The 19,280-nt window shown below is 38.0% G+C and overlaps 1 protein-coding gene across 2 annotated transcripts; it reads left to right on the top strand.

The window, feature by feature from the left end:
• The first annotated feature begins 9,998 nt into the window (after window positions 1-9,998).
• tex2l (testis expressed 2, like) lies at window positions 9,999-19,272 on the top strand. 2 transcript variants are annotated; one of them, XM_053238389.1, is made up of 12 exons: window positions 9,999-10,691; window positions 12,484-13,766; window positions 14,572-14,772; window positions 14,915-15,185; window positions 15,508-15,698; window positions 15,968-16,108; window positions 16,264-16,363; window positions 17,255-17,387; window positions 17,778-17,918; window positions 18,142-18,354; window positions 18,555-18,675; window positions 18,845-19,272. In XM_053238389.1, the coding sequence occupies exons 2-12, from the start codon at window positions 12,495-12,497 to the stop codon at window positions 19,007-19,009; spliced, it is 2,949 nt and encodes a 982-aa protein (XP_053094364.1). In that variant the 5' UTR covers window positions 9,999-10,691; window positions 12,484-12,494; the 3' UTR covers window positions 19,010-19,272. The 2 variants fall into 2 exon arrangements, with proteins under 2 accessions (XP_053094364.1, XP_053094365.1); XM_053238390.1 differs by having other exon boundaries at window positions 12,462-13,766.
• Window positions 19,273-19,280: the final 8 nt, after the last annotated feature.

The following is a 19,280-nucleotide window of genomic DNA, read 5'->3' as shown; positions in this document are numbered from 1 at the left end:
ATGAACAGTATTTTCATCTATGGTTGCTTTAGTATTCTATACAACTTAGTAAGAACTAGCCACTAGGGGTGCTATTTGTAAAGGGTTCTTGGTAAAATCACCACTTGCGGCTATATTTCTTTGTTATTATTGTTAATATTTTGCCATAGAAATTACATTTGGTGTGTAACTACTGAACATTATTGGACCTTATTGTTGTTTTTTATTTACAAAACAACAATGAACAACAAAGAAAATTTAAAAATGTCCAGTGAATTATGAGTAAGTCTGCAATAGGTAGTTGAGAGTCATCAGCATACAGTCATCCAGGACACAGTCTAGCAGCTCATTTTGAGCAGTTTTCGACATACCTTTGACTGTGTTTAAGGTAATATCATTATCATTAGGTTTACAGGTATCAGCAAAATTTCCTGTCCAGCTACATTTCAAACTGTCCCAAAAATTGGGCATTGGAAAGGGGAGACATTTTATTCTTTGTCTTAGACTTTCTCAGTATGTGAAATACTTGTTTCCCCCACATTTTTGATGTATGGACATTACTCCCTAATCCCTCTTTCCCTCTCTCAATCATTGCAATATACTGTATCTTGCAATAGAAATAGTTCTATGCATTATAGACTCACTGTCTGCATGTTCAGATTGCTTTTTTGTGAAAGCTTATTAGATTTAATTCTGATTATTTGCTATAAAATAAGATCTTGGTGGCCATGGAGTATATTAAACTTGCAATTTACTGGCAATCCTGTCATTAAAGGTGTAATAGTCGATTTTTTAAATTCTTTTCTTGTACAAATAACCTGGAAGATATGTAGAACGTGTTAAAAATAAATATGGGTTATGCCATTACCTTAGCAAAAGCTTAATAAGTCAATGAGTAAACCTTTTTGGAAAACTGACTTCCGGTCCAGAAAGCTTGTTGTTGTCTGGATGTCAGTCTCATTTTACAGACGCTATAGCAGAGGTTCGTGAACATGGGTGGGAATCATTCAAGCACTGAGTCTTATCTTACCTAATGCACCTTTAATTGTCTTGTCCACTGCTCTTTGTTCTGTGAAAAGTGAGTGCGGGGCAGAGAATATCCCTTCCCCAGTGGACCTCTCTTGTTGCAGTTCCCATTTTTGACTGTCAGGTGCAATAATAACTCTATGGAAACTAAGTGAGGCAGCAAGATAGAAAGGCAAGCATATCAATGGAACGCTGGCTTATTTTGGTCAAGTACTGACATTTTCTCCACCTGCCCCTATGGATGAGCCGCCACTGCGTTTAAGTATAGTACACTCTATTACGAACAACATCCATTACCACAATAAATTTTCTCTTTTAGTTACCAAAATGCTTTATTAATTAAATTTAATTTTAAAAATACATGTGGCCTTTTGTATTACTCTACCATACTACACCATACTAACAGACCTTTTAACATTATGCATTTTATAATAAAATATTTGTTTTCCTTAAACTTTGTGCATTTTGCATTTTGCAGGGTCATGTTTGTATGTTACAAAATTACTTAAGTTTACTGAATATCTCCTAAAATACTTCACTTTATAAAGGCCCAGTGCAGATACGTATCAGTGCCAGGAGAAATCCCGAAGGTCACAACTGGAGGTCTTGACCTTCTCAGTATAAGCTGCAACAATGCACATATTAGAAAGGCAATAAATGCTGATCAGTGCTGTATTCCTAGAGGAATTCTCAGATGGAAATAGAGTTTCCTCCATTACATATGGAAAAATCTGGAAAGCTATGAATAAATATTTTACAGCTAATAAGGTGAAAGAAACCCCTCTCAGGGTATTTCAAAAGATTTATTCTTACAATGATTATCTGCAGAAGTTCAATTTTAATGTAAATTTGCAATGTATCTTTAGAACCAGAAATGATATGGCACCTTTTCTTTTCATATGTTTATTCAGCGGATGTTTGGAAAGATATATCAGTGCTGCTTTTTCCAAAGTTTCCATAAATTACTTCTTATTGATAGGTTAATGGTATTGTTCCTTATACAGGTCTTTCACAGTAGATTATTCCATAAGGCTTCTAGGTACAGTTGGGGAAACTTCATTTACACAAAGCAAGAATAACCTCCTCCTATTTATGGTAGACTGAAAGCTGTTTTAACATCAAATACAACAAGAAGGCTGCAAAGACATCTCTTTTCCTTAATAAGATCACTGGGAAATTTGAATAAGGAAATTAAGCTATTGTAATTTGTTTATTTATTTTCTGAGGAATTGTTTACCTCTGATAGCTAAACTGTGTTAGAATTAAGTTTATTTTATGTCTCTTTTTTCCCATCTGTACTTATTTAATAATAGGCATTAATGTGTGTTTGACTTGATTTACTTATTGTATCACTGAAACAGCTGAAAAAAATAAAATAAAATAAAATAAAAAATTACTCGTTTCCCACGAGTGGTGTTGTTTGCGCATGCGCGGAGGCTTGACTCGCCTAACAATCTAACGCATGCGCGGTACAGATCGGTAGTGACACGTCCCAACACGCCACTAGGTGGCGGTAACGCACAATACATCTGTGCGCGACCTGCCGAGGAAGAAGAAGAGTTTAAATGGCGTTGTTGCTCTTTAATGACGGTGATGTTACGATAGTTGAGGCGCTAGGAGGTACTGTGTAGCACGTTTTCAATCGTTTTAAACTTTATACACTTAATAGTTGGAATTAATGTATATTTTTAGCGTTTCATGTGAAAACGAGTGTTTGGAGTGTTAGCGCTTCAAACGTCCGTATTTGCTTCAAACAGCACCTGTGTTTCTGTACATTTGAATGATTTGTAACATTACAGAAAAAAGACAAAAACAATGCGACTTTCTTGGTTTGGAATACAAGTAAGATAAGTGTTTTAAACTGTACTGTTTTTTTTAAGGATACACATACCCACATATATATATATATATATATATATATATATATATATATATATATTAATTTCTACCAACTAGAGAATGCCTTTTTTCTTTTTCTTGGTAATAAGAAAATTTTATAAGTGAACCAGATAAACACTTATAAACCCAAATGCTCTATAGGACTCCATTATTCCTAAAAAATACAGCAACTAGACTTAGAAAATAAGGGTGTTAATATTTTATTTTTATTTTAATGAAAAGAAAAAGAAATGTTTTAAGTGAATGAGTGTAAATGCACTATTTAGCATTTTATTATTTCTACCAACTACAGCAACTCTTGGCAATAAGTCTTTTATTTTAATGACATTTAAATAAAAAAAAATAAAAAAAATGTATTCTGTTTGCTGTTTGTACAACCCAAAATCAGGAAAAGTTGGGACAGTATGGAAAACACAAATAAAAAAAAGAAAGTAGTGATTTCTAAATTTACTTTGACATGTATTTCATTGCAGACAATACAACAGCACATTATTTAATGTGTTCCTCATGATTATTGTTTTTTCTTCAAAAAAACTAAATTCCTATTTTGGTTCTTGCAACACATTTCAAAAAAAGTTGGAACAGTAAAGCATTTACCACTTTGTAATGTTGCCATTCCTTTTCACAACACTTAGAAGACGTTTAGGGACTGAAGACACCAAGTGAAGAAGTGTTTCAGGTGTAATTTTGTCCCATTCTTGCTGCAAACAAGTCTTAAGGTGGGCAACAGTACAGAGTCTTCGTTGTCGCATTTTGCGCTTCAGAATGCGCCACACATTCTCTATTGGAGACAGGTCGGGACTGCAGGAAGGCCAGTCAAGTACCTGTATCCTCTTCCTCCGCAGCCAGGACTTTGTAATGTGTGCAGAATGTGGTTTTGCATTATCTTGTTGAAATATGCATGGAGGCAGCATATTGTGCTCCAAAATCTCTATGTACTTTTCAGCATTAATGGTGCCATCACAGAAGTGCAAGTTACCTTTACCAAGGGCACTGACACAACCCCATACCATGACAGACCCTGGCTTTTGGACTTGTTGCTGGTAACAGTCTGGATGATCCTTTTCTTCTTTGGTCCGGAGCACACGGCGTCCATTTCTCCCAAAAATACCTGAAATACTGATTCATCTGACCACAGTACACGTTTCCACTGTGTGATGGTCCATCCCAGATGCCTCCGAGCCCAGAGAAGTCGACGGCACTTCTGGACACTGTTAACATAGGGCTTCCTTTTGGCACAGTACAGTTTTAACTGGCATTTGTGGATGTAACTACGTATTGTGGTACTTGACAAAGGTTTGCCAAAGTAGTCCTGAGCCCATGTGGTGATATTGCTTATAGATGAATGACGATTCTTGATGCAGTGCCGCCTGAGGGATCAGAGAGCACGGTTGTTCAGCTTAGGCTTGCGCCCTTGTCCTTTACGCACTGAAATTCCTCCACATTGCCTGAATCTTTTAATTATGTTATGCACTGTTGAAGGTGAAATAAGCAAATGTCTTCCTATCTTTCTTTGAGGAACATTGTTTTTAAACATTTCAATAATTTTCTCACGTATTTGTTGGCAAACTGGCGATCCTCGGTCCATCTTTGCTCCTAAAGGACTAGACCTTTCTTGGATGCTGCTTTTGTACCAAATCATAATTACACTCACCTGTTGACATCAACTGTTTCAAATCACATCATTATTTAACCAATTTACCTGATTACTAGCCCTAAATTGCTCCTGTCCCAACCTTTTTGGAATGTGTTACAGGTCTGAATGACAGGAAACAATGTATATTTACAAATGAAATTAAGTTGACCAGACAAAACATGAAATATTTTGTGTTCATATTGTCTGCAATGAAATACAAGTCAAAGTAAATTTAGAAATCACTACTTTCTTTTTTTATTTGTGTTTTCCATACTGTCCCAACTTTTCCTGATTTGGGGTTGTAGTTTGTAATAAGTTCTGTACTGCATTTCAGTTTACATTTGTGTGTCTCTTGAAATTTTGGGGAACTTGAATTAAAATTAAATGCATAATATTTCAGACATTTGAAGACACAAGTGTCATTTACTTGTAAGTTGTAATGAGGTATGTGTCATTTTGGTCTTGGTTGTTGCATAGTTAAGGTGAATTATTAGATTAAGAAACAGCCTTTTAAAATGAATTTGATGTAGTAAGTAGTTATAATGGAATTGCTTTTACCAGCAAATATTTTTATGCAGACACCATATATTACACTCACTATCCACATTATTAGGAACACCTGCACATTGATGCAGCTATCTAATCAGCCATGAATGTGACGGCAGCACAATGCATAAAATCATGCAGATACAGGTCAGTTAATGTTCATGTCAAAAATCAGAAATAAGAAAAATGTGATCTCAGTGACTTCAACTGTGGCATGGTTGCTGATGCCAGATGGGCTTGTTTGAGTATTTCAGAAACTGCTGATCTCCAGGGATTTTCACACATAACAGTCTCTAGAGTTTACATAGAATGGAGTGAAAAACCTCCTGTGAGAGGGTCTGCAGGCTGAAACACCTTGTTGATGAGAGAGATCAGAGGAGAATGATCAGTTTGGTCTGAGCTGACAGGAACTCTATAGTAACTCATATAATCACTCTTTACAACCGTGGTGAGCAGAAAAGTATCACAGCCTGCACAAAACATTGAAACTTGAGGTGGATGGGCTGCAACAGCAGAACACCAGATCAGCTTCCACTCCTGTCAGCCAAGAACAGGAATCTGACGCTATCATGGGCACGGACTCGCCAAACTGGACAGTTGAAAACTGGAAAAAGTCCAGCTTTTTTCCCCCACCCTTCCCTCCTCTAATCTTCAACTGTCCAGTTAGTCTTTGTGGTAATATTTTTTCTTCATTCTGATGTTCGATGTGAACATGAAGCTCTTGACCTGTATCAGCATGATTTTATGCCTTGTGCTGCTACCGCTGATTAGATAACTGCATGAATTAGCAGGTGAACAAAGTGTTCCTAATAAAGTGGACGGTGAGTGTATGTTTATATAAATACACCATGTTATGTTTAGTAGTACAGTTTAAAACTAGAAGGCTAAAAGACCCTGAAAGGCTGAAAGAGTTGGCTTACAAGAGCCTGCTAAACATGCTAAAAGAGTAAAATATTAGTGTTTTGTCATTGATTTTAAAATCTTAATGTTTAACAGTTAAGAGTGTAAATGTTAAAAGGCTAAATGTTTCTAATATGTACAGGGTAAAATAGTAAAAGTGGTTAAACTCTGCTATGACATTCCATGTGGTTGCTGAAGTGATGCTAGTTGGTCGTTATGCTAACCCAGCTGGTTGCTAGGGTGTTGTTACTTTGTCACTCCAGTTTGTAATTACAACATAATGATGACAATGCATATTTAACTTCCACTGTCATCATTTATTTATGTATGTATGTATGTCTGTATGAATTTATTTTTTTTCAAACTCTAGTTACTCTGATTACAAAAATGAAAGTTATGTACTTGCTGTATAAGTGTAGCTATAAAAAAATAAATAAATAAAATAATAATAAAAGCTTAAACATATAGATATAAACGTTCAACACAAACTTTATTTGGTGTCATTAGTGAAAATTTGAAAGGGGAAAGGCTTGGATCCCCATTGAACCATGTTAAATTGTGTGTTACACTTCAACCTATTTTTTGAGAACATACACACACACACACACACACACACAGGTACGGTTGATCTTTACACACACCGGTGAATGCCAGAGAACACAGATACAGGTGTTCTTTATCTGTGTTCTCGGGCAAATGTTTCATACACATTTTCCAACATACAGATAAAGGTGATTATTTTTAAAACTTTAAACTTCAAACCCTCAAATGGGTACTGGTGAAGCCTGGGCCAGCAGCCTTTAAAAACGTTTAAACAACCTCAAACGGGTACTGGTGGTGATTAACCAAAACTGAGAACAACAACAACAAAAAAAAAACCCTCAAAATGAACAGGTATACCAGTGATCATTCATGTACTCTTAACAGGTGTTTGTGTAGTCATGCAGGTGTCTATGTACGTCACAGTGCCTCCTTCTCCTACAACACGCACTGGTGCAGCTGAATTAGACCCTGTTAGGCCTGTGCTTCCTAACAGAGTAGAATATAAGTGTGTACATGTATGTACACCGATTGGCCATAACATTAAAACCACTGACAGGTGAAGTGAATAACATTGATTATTTCATTACAATGGCACCTGTAAAGGGGTGGGATATATTAGGCAGCAAGTGAACAGTTAGTTCTCGAAGTTGATGTGTTGGAAGCAGGAAAAATGGGCAAGCAACTTTGACAAGGGCCAAATTGTGATGGCTAGACAACTGTGTCAGAGCATCTCCAAAATGGCACGTCTTGTGGGGTGTTCCCCCACTCTCTTTCTGGTCTTGTTTTAGGAATTTTCACCCACTTATTTTTGCAGAAAGCTTCTAGTTTTGAGAGATTCTTTGGCCATTTAGCATGCACAGCATGTTTAAGATCTAGCCACAGATTATCATTGATGTTCAAGTCAGGGGACAGTGAGGGCTTATTCCAGAAGCTTAAGCTTCTGTTTCTTGAAGTAGTTCATGGTGGATTTTGAAGTATGTTTTTGATCATTCCCTCTTTTCAGCTTGAGTTTCTTAACTATCACATTTGCTTTCTCTATCTACCCATGCAGTGTTTCCTGTGCCACACGCTGCCACACAACCGTAATAGATCCACCCCTATAATCAACAGCTGGCAAGGTGTTTTTTTTCCCCCTCATCAAATGGTACTCCATTTTTTTCTCCAAACATACTTTTGGTGGTTGTGGCCAAAGAGTTACATTTTTTGCTTTATCGGTCCACAGCATTCTGCTTCTCTAACTAGATACTGTTTTTGCGTACATCAGACATTCACTTTTGTGATGAGGTTGCAGGTAAGTTTCCTTCTGATGACTCTTCCATGCAGGTCATGTTTGTGCGAGCAAAGGTGCACAGTGAACAGAACAGTGCACCACCACGCCATTGTCAGCTAAACCTTCCTGTAGGTCCTTTGTGTCTCATGGGGTGTTTGCTTTGCCTTTCTTTCCCAGCATACAGGCAGTTGATTGTCTTGCCTTGATTTCCACAGTTCTCCTTTACTGCCTTTTCTTAATGTCATTGTGGAAAGTGGAAATTGTGAGCGGTAAGCACACTATCTTTTTATAGCCTTCCTCTGCTTTACAGGATTCAATTAGTATTATTTCCCGATCCTCAGACAGCTGCCCTTGGTTGTTAGTGTTTAAAGAGTCAGAGAACTGACTGTGCTCTGGAATTGTTATTCCTAATGACAATTCTTGACCTGAGTAACCAATGCTAATGACTCAATGCTTGATGAGTTAGTTAAGTTCTGAGACCTAACAACTGTAAGTTTGAGAACCCCTGTGCTAGAAAATGCTTTCAGTAACACAGCCATGTCATAAAGTATGAACAGTTTTTCTAAGCAGATATTGTTTTAATACTTTACAGTCTCCTCTGAAAGTATTGGAATGGCAAGGCCATTTGTTTTGTTGTTGCTATACAGTGAAGACATTTGGGTTTGAAATAAACAAATTAATAGTTAGTTTAGTTTATTGTCTTTTCGGAAATTCTTTTTGTATCTGTGGCAACTCTTCAGTGATCAACAGCAATAATTAACAAATACAAAAAAACATCAACAGGTTACAACACATTACAAATAAATACAACCAGCATCAAACAACATCCCTTTCACAACAACAGAATCACTGCCATAGATGTAAAATGACAACTGTGATATCACAAAGATTTATTTAACAGAGCTATACTGGAGGATATAAAAGATCTTTGTGCACGGGCAATCCGTAATAATGGTACCCTGTACCTTCGACCAGATGGTAATAACTCATATTCCCCATAAAGAGGATGTGATGCATCCTGTAGAATTTCATGGCTTTTCCTCACAGCTCGAAATTCACATAGTTTTATCATACTATGCTGTTGTTTACATGCAATCTTACTAGCCATATTAACAATTTTATTTAGTTTGTTCTTATTTACTACAGACAGTGAGAAATACCAAGCAACAAAGCTGAAAGTCAAAATACTCTCCACAAATAGAGCCAACATATATGTATCCACACTGAACTGTCGAAGCTTACGCATGAAATACAATCGTTGCAGCCCTTTCTTGTAAACAGCTGCTGTATTTACATCCCATGTAAGTTTTACATCAATGATTGTCCCTAGATATTTATATCTAGGTATTTATTATCTATAATAATATGATAGTTCACAATTTCAGCTTTCATTTCCTGATATTTACATCTAGATGTGCTAAACAATTTAAAACATGGCACCTTTGGTGGCAGACCACCCAATTTTTTGCTTAGCAAAAGTATTGGAACAGATAGTCTTAAAGTAAATAACTGCATCAAGCCTGAGACCCACTGACATCACCAAACTGCTGCATTCTTCTTTTGTGATACTTGTTTGTTTTGGGGGGTTTCTCCCTGCAGTCTCCTCTTCACAATTTGAAATGCATGCTCAATTGCATTAAGGTCTGGTGATTGACTTGGCCAGTCTGAAACCTTCCACTTTTTTCCCCCTGGCTGACCTGTTCAGTGTCTGATTGTTAGTACACCAGTGGTTTCTTTCTTTTCCAGGACATTCCAAATTGTTGTATTGGCTATTCCCAAGGCTTGTGCAGTGGATCTGATTGGTTTCCCTCTTTTGTTAGCTTCAAAATGGCATGTTTTTCTCCTATAGACAGCTCTCTGGTATTTATGTTGGTTTATCCTTTTTAACAACAAATGCAGTCTTCACAGGCAAAACCAAGGGCTTAAACCAAGATTAGACATTCAGAGCTATTAATTGTTTAAACAATCAATCTAACAAGGCTCACCTGAGCAACAAGAAACGCCTGTCAGGCACATGTTCTAATATTTCTCATCACTTGACAAGTGGGTGGGTTCAAACAAAAGGTGTCATGTTCTAAATTGTTTAACAAGTTTAGATGTACATATAAAGAAATGAAAGCTGAAATTCTGATCTATCTCAAACCCAGATGTCTTCACTGTATAGCAAAACCAAAAAAAAAAATAAAATAAACAAATAATTGGCCTTGCCATTCCAAAACTTTTGGAGTGGACTGCAAGTCATTGAATGCCATCCTCTTGGAAAGCAGTATGTAGATACCATTGTATACTGAAGCCATGTGTTTCATCATCAGATCGTGATTCTTCAAATAATTCTACTCCTGGCTGGCGGAATTTCAACTTACTCAGTTTTAATATTCATTAATGTGCAAATCTCAAATGCCCCAAATTCTGTGCAGTGTGTTGTAAGAGTGCCTATGTTGGGGCTGCATTACTTAATCTGGATTAAAGTGATCTGCATGCCATAATCACCCTGCTGGTCGTCAAGTCACATCTGGACAGAGCTGTTTAGCTGCAAGACTGCCTCGGTATTAGACATACTAAAATTTGTCCGAAACTGCAAAAAATGTAAATACTACGACTGTTTAAATATACAGTACATCTGTTAAATGTCGCTCTGTAATGTCGGTTTTATACCATGCGTTCAGGACGTACACTGCGGGCTTTCCAAACGCGTGTTTGCCAGAATCATCGTTTCTAAAGAGTTCAAACCATGGTTAAATCCTGGCTTTCGAAAAGCACGACGCTGTCCCTGTTTGTGCTGTTTCTGAAGGTGTGTATTAGAGGCAGATGAGCAGAGTTCAGGACGCGCTGGGAGAAAGCACCAGCGCGTGAGCAAGCTCTGTGCTGAAGTTAAAGAACAGCCGCAGCTGGGTAAGCCTCTTTCTATTACTGCTCTTTCTATTACTGCTCTTGATTTAAAGCAGATGAAATCACGCGCACGTTAGTCTTTCTGTTCAAAAAATATTCACACATCAACAGGAGTCGGTCGCTTCTCTGTTTATGGGGATTATGATCACAAACGCACCTGCGCGATTTTCAGTGTATCCGGATTCATTTTTAATGAACAGTTCAGACCATAGAAAGGGAACAAGACAATATTGAGTTTGCTGCATTTAGCCCTGCATTTATGGATTAAAAAAAAAAAAAGCAACTTTTTAAAATATTTTAATGAGGTTAATGATTTGTGTAAAAAGAAATAATTTCCAACATAACCACGCCTTCAAAATAAAATTTGATTCTTTCTATTTTCCATTTTCTCCTAAGAAATAGCTCAGGTTGATGTTAATATAATATATAATATTAATTAAAAATTAAAAATTATTATAATATAATATTTAAATATTATTATTATAATACCTCAGATATCAATCAGTGCTTTGTGAACTGTGGCATTTTTATGATCTGTAACAATGATAGTTTTAATCAATGACATTTGCTACTGCCTTTTTTTTAAATGTAATTTTGCTTATTGATATAGTCAGTTGCTTACAATGCAAATGAGCCATGGCTTACATATGTGTTAATGCTTGCAAAAGACTGTTTAATGCAGCATAGAAATGCATGTGGTAGGAATTCTGCTGTGGCAGGTGTGTGTCCAGTTTGCCTGTTATTCCATCTTTTGTAGGTTAAATTAGAATTTCAAGGCAGTTTGCAGTCTTGCTGCTGCAGAATTTGTCACTGAATTACACAACCGCATACTTAGTCTTTAATTCACTTTTAAATTTTCCTGATAGTTCTTGTTCTGTACCCAGTTATGGTTAATAATAAATCAATTAATTTCCTCCTGAATGGCTCATACATCTTAAACATTATATAACCTTTACCCAACAGCACTAGAAAACACAATAGCACTGTCATGCACCAAATAACCTGAATTAGAGGATGAAAACAGGCTCTATGGCTTACTTTCTTTAGGGTGGAATGAATAAACAAGGCTTTGGGCAAAATGTATTGAGTACTTTATGGGACATGCATCCATACCAAGCATAAGGCAGAGGACCTTAAGTAAATCCAACCACTCAGGATATATTAAATCCTGCTCCATTAATTCAGCAACTATACACCTATTTATTAGACAAAATTTGCTTGCACGGTACTTTACTTTTGATATATTAATTGGATATATCGATTTCACTAATCTAATCTGACAATTTAATATACTAAGAATTTAATATAATCATACAGCAAGAGTTCTGTCCACATATTTTACACCAATTAAAAAAATCGCTCTTCTATGTTTGTATGCAACCCAACATTTACATTTATGTCATTTGGCAGACACCCTTATCCAGAGCAACTTACATTACTTTCATCTAGTTTATACAACTGAGCAGCTGACCTCACAATCTTTCGCTAAGAAGTCCAATGTCTTAGCCACTAAGTTACCACTGGCCATGACATCATATTGTTTCTGGCAACAGACAGGTGCATTATATCAGAAGGGGATCCATTCAATGCTTTATATTAAAAAAGTAAAATGGAAAGTAATAATCTAGTGCCAGGCAATCTTTTTCAGTGCTTTATCTTCAAAAGAAAAAATGCTGGTGTATAATAAATGGAAGCAATGCTATGAAATGATAATGCCATATTTGTAAGGCAAAGTAGCTGACAGTCTGTTTTGTCATTTCTGCTGACTTGAAGGTGCTTTGTGTGTGCCACATAGAGATAAGAAGCATGGCAGGAAATGAAATAGGCCACAAGACATCCACTGAGATTGAACACCCATCTCTGCAGCCTGACCAGCATGAGTCTGACAGGAGTGGCATCATCATCCAGCTAACGGGCACGAAGGGTGAATGGGACAGTCTCGATGACAGTGATTTTACAGTCACACTCGACAGGAATAACCAGGAATTCCTCAAGCTCAAGCCGGATTCCAATGACATGCAGACAGATAAAGACAAAGAGTGGGCTCTCCACTCTCCAGTGTTCCATGTTCCCCTGTCCCCATCTTCACCAGGCTCCCTTGGGGACTGCTCACCCTCCAGTCTGGGCTTCCTCTCCCCCTCCCGCCAGCCTCTGGGTAGCCTGGTGAAGTCTCTGTCCACAGAGCTTGAGCTGAAAGACACTTCATCACTCAAGCCCAGGCCTTTCATCAGCTTGGTGAAGTCCATCTCCACTGAGCTTTCTCGCAGCAGTCCTGAGGTGTCCCAGTCCAAGTCAGACTCTAAGCTCAGCCTGCACCTGTGGACTCAGCTCACACAGTCTAAAGGCCATAATGGAGACTCTCGCACTGCCCCTTCGTCTCCTGTTGTTCTCTCCCCAACTGAGGCCAAAACAGGCTTTTTTAAAGTGGAGCTAGAAGACACTTGTCGGAAGCTCACTGAGGCCATGCACGAACCTCTAAGTGTGTTCAGTAAGATCATGCGTGAGGACAGCACGGGCAGGCTTAAGCACCAAAAGAGCACAAGTTCCATTGATTCTTTCTACTCTAAAGGGCTTGGGAGATCAAGTGGGGAGCTTTCAGTGACTGAGACTCCTATGCAAAGCTGTAAGAAAGTAGAATGTGAGGAACTGGCTGTGTCTAATCAGCCTGTGAGATCCTATAGGAAATGTATTCACTGCAGATCCTGCCATTCCCACAGTCACCTCAGCAAACTGGAGGGTGAAGAGCCCACTGAGATCTGCACAAATGAAGATGCTGTGCACGATATAAATGTAACAAATAAAAGTGATCTGGCAGCCGAGCATGTGTCAGAGCAGCCCTGTTCGCCAGTCCCAGGGATGGGTCTCGGCTGTGTTGCTGTTTTGTCCTACTGCTATTTCATCTTGCCTTTGTCCTCTTATTGGTCTGGAATGTTTGTTGGCTTGGCATTTGGCTTCATGCTGGGGCTACTCCTTATCCGATTAGGATTGACCAGACATCCCTATTCTGATCCCTCAGCTAGGTTTAATCAGGACACATATGACTGGATTCAGGGTGAGAGCAAAAAGACAACACTTAAGGTAATTTGATTAAAAAAACATGTTCCTTTTAATTTGATACTACCCTTGTAACACAAAGTGCATACACTCTTAGAAAAATAATTCCTCAAAGGTTCTTTGGATGGTTAATGGTGTCTCTGTAGTTTTCTTGAAACGAAACTTCTGCAAGGGAAGCCCAACGTTGCAGGGTGTCCAAGGGGACAAACTGAAGAACACTTTAGGATTTTAAAATTAACCCTTCTTTCTAATAGTCTACTGTCATGCTGAATAACATTCTCTCTTGATTATCACCCCACCACAATACGGTAATCTCTGGTATTTCAGAGGGTCTGTAGTACAAAAAAAAACTCTTGTCTAATCTTCCCAGGTGACAGATTGTCAGAGTGCCTTTAAACCTAAGGCTTTTTTTAATTAATTCCAGAGCTTTGGTCCTTGGAGCTTTATTAATTTATATCCCAGTGTGCTGCCTTTCAGAGTATGCAATTAGTGTCTCACTGCCTTTCGGAGCTCTTGCCGAAGTTTTTATTATCGTTCTGCCTTGGGATTCAGCCTGTTCACCAGCGGTTGATGCAGAACAGCAGCCACCCACGGCCTGTCGGATCCAGACGCTCCTTTTAAAGAGAAGTGACAGCTCTAACATGTCTGTCTTTATTGATTGAATTGTTTTGAAGTCAGGCTGTCACCAAATCCGCATAAACTATTTTTATAAATTGATAAACATATTGAGAACTATCTGAAACACTGTACGGAATGCTGCAGTGGTAACACTGAGATTTATTTTTTATATTTAGATAAAAGAGGGAAGAAAACTTGTATTGTATTTCAGGGCTGGATTAATGAGATGTATGCATACGATCCAGAAACATACCACCCGTCTCTTATGCACTCTGTGTATGCGACGCTGGAGGGGCCATGTATTCAGTTGGACTATCCCCGCAGCAACATCCCCCGGTGGGCCACCTTCAATGAGCCGTTTTATAATCAAAGCTTCACCCACTCTCGTAGGTTTCACCTGGATGGCAGCAAGGTCTGTGCTCCACACCTTATTATGACTTCTTTTTGAACTTAAGACTACTACAGTATTGTTTCCTATTGTGTCTCTTGTTTGATTGCATATCCTTTTGACTGAACAATACAAAAGAACATGAAAGATATTATTTTGGCAACAGGTATTCCTGTTGCCCCCAACTCTGGCACGGAAGAGAGTGTGGAACAGGAAGTATCCTATATGCATCACTGTTGCAAGGGCAGAGGAACTAACAGAGGAGGTTGAGGATCAACAGGACCCACATTTCAATGAGAAATCGGCACTCTCCCCATCTAAAACTAATCACAACACCACACTCTACCTCTTTGCCAGAACAGGAAGGGAGAAAGAGGAGTGGTTCCATCACCTTTGTGCAGCATCCATGTACAGAAATGAGGGCCAGTATGAATCTGGTAAGAGCTCAAGTGTCTGTGATGCTGCAGTGATAGTATCAAAATCCCAGCTTAGTATTCATTTATTCATCTTATTGTTGTAATATTCTTATTATGCTAGTATGAATTATTCTTTATAGTAACTTTAGTGAAACTATGAGGAAGAGCAATGCACATCTTAAGGGACTAAATGTCTTATTGACCAAATTGACTTAATATGATAAACTGAAATGCTTATGTTAAATATACAGGTATGCAGTGATTAGATATTTTCTTCAAACGCCTATATAACTGTGCTGGTACAATCCTGTTAATCATTCCAGCAATTTTTCTCCCCACATAGATATGTCTGTAATGCAAGAGGAAAAATCCTCTAGTTCAGTGCAGGTCACTGGCAGCATTGAGAATATCTCATCTATGTCTACATATGACTACACCACCTACATAGCCGATCTCATCTCTTCAGGCCTGGGCAGATCGTCACAATGCTTCTGCCATAACAGCAAACAAGGCAGTCCTACCGAAAAAGATCAGGTCTGCAAAAATACACCATGCCCATTTCCTCTTGAAGTCGACATACTACATTTGAATACAGTTAAGAAACTATTACGCATATACAGCCAAAGAAGTCAATAGGGAACATGGGAATTGCTAATATGCAGCATTAAGTCTATAGTAATTTTGTCAAGCTTATCTTTTAATTAGAGGAGCAAATGCTTTCAAGTGGGCAGTGAATGTGTCTGACCTTTCATGAACAGTAAATTTTTTTTTATTAAGTTTTTCCTTTTGTTTCTTTACTCTAGAATGTATGCCATCACGGAGAAGGAATGCAGCCTGTCTGGATTAATGCCCTGATTGGTCGTATCTTCTGGGATTTCCTCTGTGAAAAGTACTGGTCTGATCAAGTAGCCCACAAGATTCAGCGCAAGCTGAGCAAAATAAGAGTAGGCCACAAAAAAAACCAAACAAACAAAAAAAAAAAAACAGCACATTCCAATCGAAATGAATCAAGTTTTATGAAGAATATCAAGGAGTGAATTATTGTTCTTCAAATAAGTCAGTGGTTATACTCTGCTCTGTTCCACCTTCTCCTCCACAGTTGCCTTACTTCATGGATGAATTGACTGTAACTGAGCTTTCCATGGGTTCCAGCATGCCCCAGATCACAGGCTTGTTCCAACCACAGGTCGATGCCAGAGGTGTGTGAACAAGCCTCAACAGATACACTTACAAGATCAGTTTAGATGTTTTCTCACACAGAGGAAAGTGGACTCGCTGTGCATACATGCTGCCGTGTTCCTGCACTGAGCTGAATGGAACATTCCTTATGCTGGTGAAATCCTAGTGAGCTGACGCCTGCATTCCCTGATGTGACAAAAAGAAGTGTGTGACGCAATGTCACTATCTGTTTAGTGCTCCAGATATCCATGTCTATATTCAGATTTCCTGTAAACCTGAAGTGGGTGTGGCCTAAACCTTATCTTCAATTAAATATGAACCTTGTAAATACTGTATATAAGTATATATATAAAACCTCAGCGGTAGCAGTGTCAGCTGCGTGTGTGCACCTTTTGCTGCTCCCTGCCAGATGATCTACAGTTGATTATGCAATGCTGTGCGTCACAGCCCTGCTGTTCTAATCACACTTCATCCCACTTACAGATTTATCGCACTCATTATCATGTGATTGGGTCTCATAATCTGCTGTAATAGTTTGTCATTTGTAGTCTGTGTGATTACAATCCTCTAATCCTCACCACCAAGACCCTGATCAAGCTTTCATTGATGTTTTTTTTAATTTATCCTCCACGTATTATTTTTTTTTGGAGGAATATAATAACAGACTGTTCTGCTAGTGTTTCACGCACACAAACAATTATTGTAAGCGCTTAAAATCCCATTTTATTATTTAGTTATTCCTTTCAATTTCAATGAACTATTCAGTAGCTAACTAATAGGACAGGCATGTGGTAATGAGGGTGAGGAACGTAACAGTTTAAGAGTTTAAAGTATAAGAGAAAAAGCTTTAAATGTGTATACTATAAATGCCATTGCAGGTTATCACTGTATTATATGTTTCTCTATATTAGGTCTGTGGCTCCACTTGAATATTGAGTACACAGGAGCCCTACAGATGACATTAGAGACGAAGATTAACCTATCAAAACTGGGCAAGGAAGAAGCACTGAAAGCTGTCAAAGAGATGCAGACCTACCATGTAAGGTTAGTTTGTGCTGAACATTTTTAAAGGTGCAGTCTGCAGTATTATCTAGACTCGTAATATGTATATAATTTTAAATATTCCTTAGTGAAACCATGATGTGCAATATGGCTATACAATGGATCTCTGGGTTGTTAATTTCAGGATATGGTTTACTTTTATTATTTTTTTCTGGCCCAGAAATTAGCTTCGTCAGTCAAAACAGAAGTACTTTCCAAGTAGTGTTCTTTCCACAGGGAAAGGAAAGCTTGTTGTTTTCATTATAACTGCAGTTTGTACAGCAGAAAGCAGAGAGCTCTAAAAATGAAAAACTGCTCCTTTAACCCTCTGCCTATGATCACATAACAGAAAGGTTTGCATAGTTATTGTCTGGCTGTGATGGCTTTCCTTAGAAGTACCAGGTCCAAACTTGCTGTACTGGCTGACAGTGACGAGGAATCCTCAAGTGCAGGATCATCTGATGAAGAGGAAGTTCCATCCACTGAGCCTCAGGAAACTCAGGGAGAGAAGGGCAGTATTCCTGGTGCTGAGAGGTGACTGAAACATCCATAAAAATTCTTTAATATACAAAATCCAATTAGCTTTTTAAATGGTAATGCATGGATTATATCTTTAAACTGCTTTCAAATCTAGATTTAGTCTAGATCAGTGAAATAGCTGTTTAATCTTCTGTGCTTCATGCTCACTGCCAAATTAAAGAATTTAATGCTTAACTCAGTCCAGATGTCAGACATCTCTAACTTCTCCTCTTAACAGCGGTTTGAGTGGGGGCAGCACGGGACGGCGGATTTTGAGACTTGTCGACAAAATTGCTAAATCCAGATACTTCCAGAAGGCTACAGAAAATGAGTACATCAAAAAGAAGATTGAAGAGATGTCAAACACGCCTCTGCTGCTCACTGTTGAGGTTAAAGAACTTTCTGGAGAACTTGCTGTCAACATTCCACCTCCACCTACGGATAGAATATGGTACAATCCACACTCACAGACATTCTGTGGTAATCCTAATAATGTGAAAATATGTTAAATAACTAGTAGATATAGTTACATCAAACTTGATTATCCCCTGGATTACTACCGATTAATGTTATAACCCTCTAATTTTATTTGTCCTGCCAATGCATCCTTGATAAAATGGTTAATGGTAGATCTGGGAGTTTTTCTTTCAGGTACAGTTTCTGTGTGCCTCCAAAGCTTGATCTGCGAGTTCAGCCCAAACTGGGGGAACGAGAAGTGACCTTCTGTCATGTCACTGAATGGATTGAGAAAAAACTTCAGGAGGAGTTTCAGGTTAAACATTTACTGTATTCTGCTCTTTCTTTATCTTACCTCCCTTTTTTGCACCAGCATAAATATAACATGATTAATTAATGTAGGTATGTCCACAGAAAGATTTTTTAAACAAGTTCTTACTCTTTTACAAACTTTATAATAAGGTTTTATTGTAACTGCATTACAGAAAGTGTTTGTGTTGCCAAACATGGATGACATATACCTCCCCTTAATGAACTCAGCCTTGGAGAGCCAACCAGCACATCAGCATTCTCCAACACAGCCATCACACTGTTCTGCTCTGGGCTCCAGTGAGACCTGCTTCATGAACCATTCTTTCCCTTTAGAGTAGTGCCACTCTGTGGCCATTTATGAAAACACACCATCACCACTGTGCATTTGGTAGGTTTATTCAGTTATATAAAAAAAATATATAAAAAAAACAGTAGTACAGTTTAAATGTTTACATTTCTGTTTAAATTATTATAAAATCTCTGCAAGCAGAACATGAGTTCACTGTTTATTGTGCTTCCTATATGCACCTACTACATACTGTGAAGTTTTTGTTTTTAATTCTCCATACCAGAATTGAAGAGTGTACTATGAAATAAATTGATTATAAA

This window comes from Pangasianodon hypophthalmus, chromosome 12, assembly GCF_027358585.1.
Source record: "Pangasianodon hypophthalmus isolate fPanHyp1 chromosome 12, fPanHyp1.pri, whole genome shotgun sequence".
Classification (NCBI taxonomy): Eukaryota; Metazoa; Chordata; class Actinopteri; order Siluriformes; family Pangasiidae; genus Pangasianodon; species Pangasianodon hypophthalmus.
This window is presented reverse-complemented; position numbering and strand designations above follow the sequence as displayed.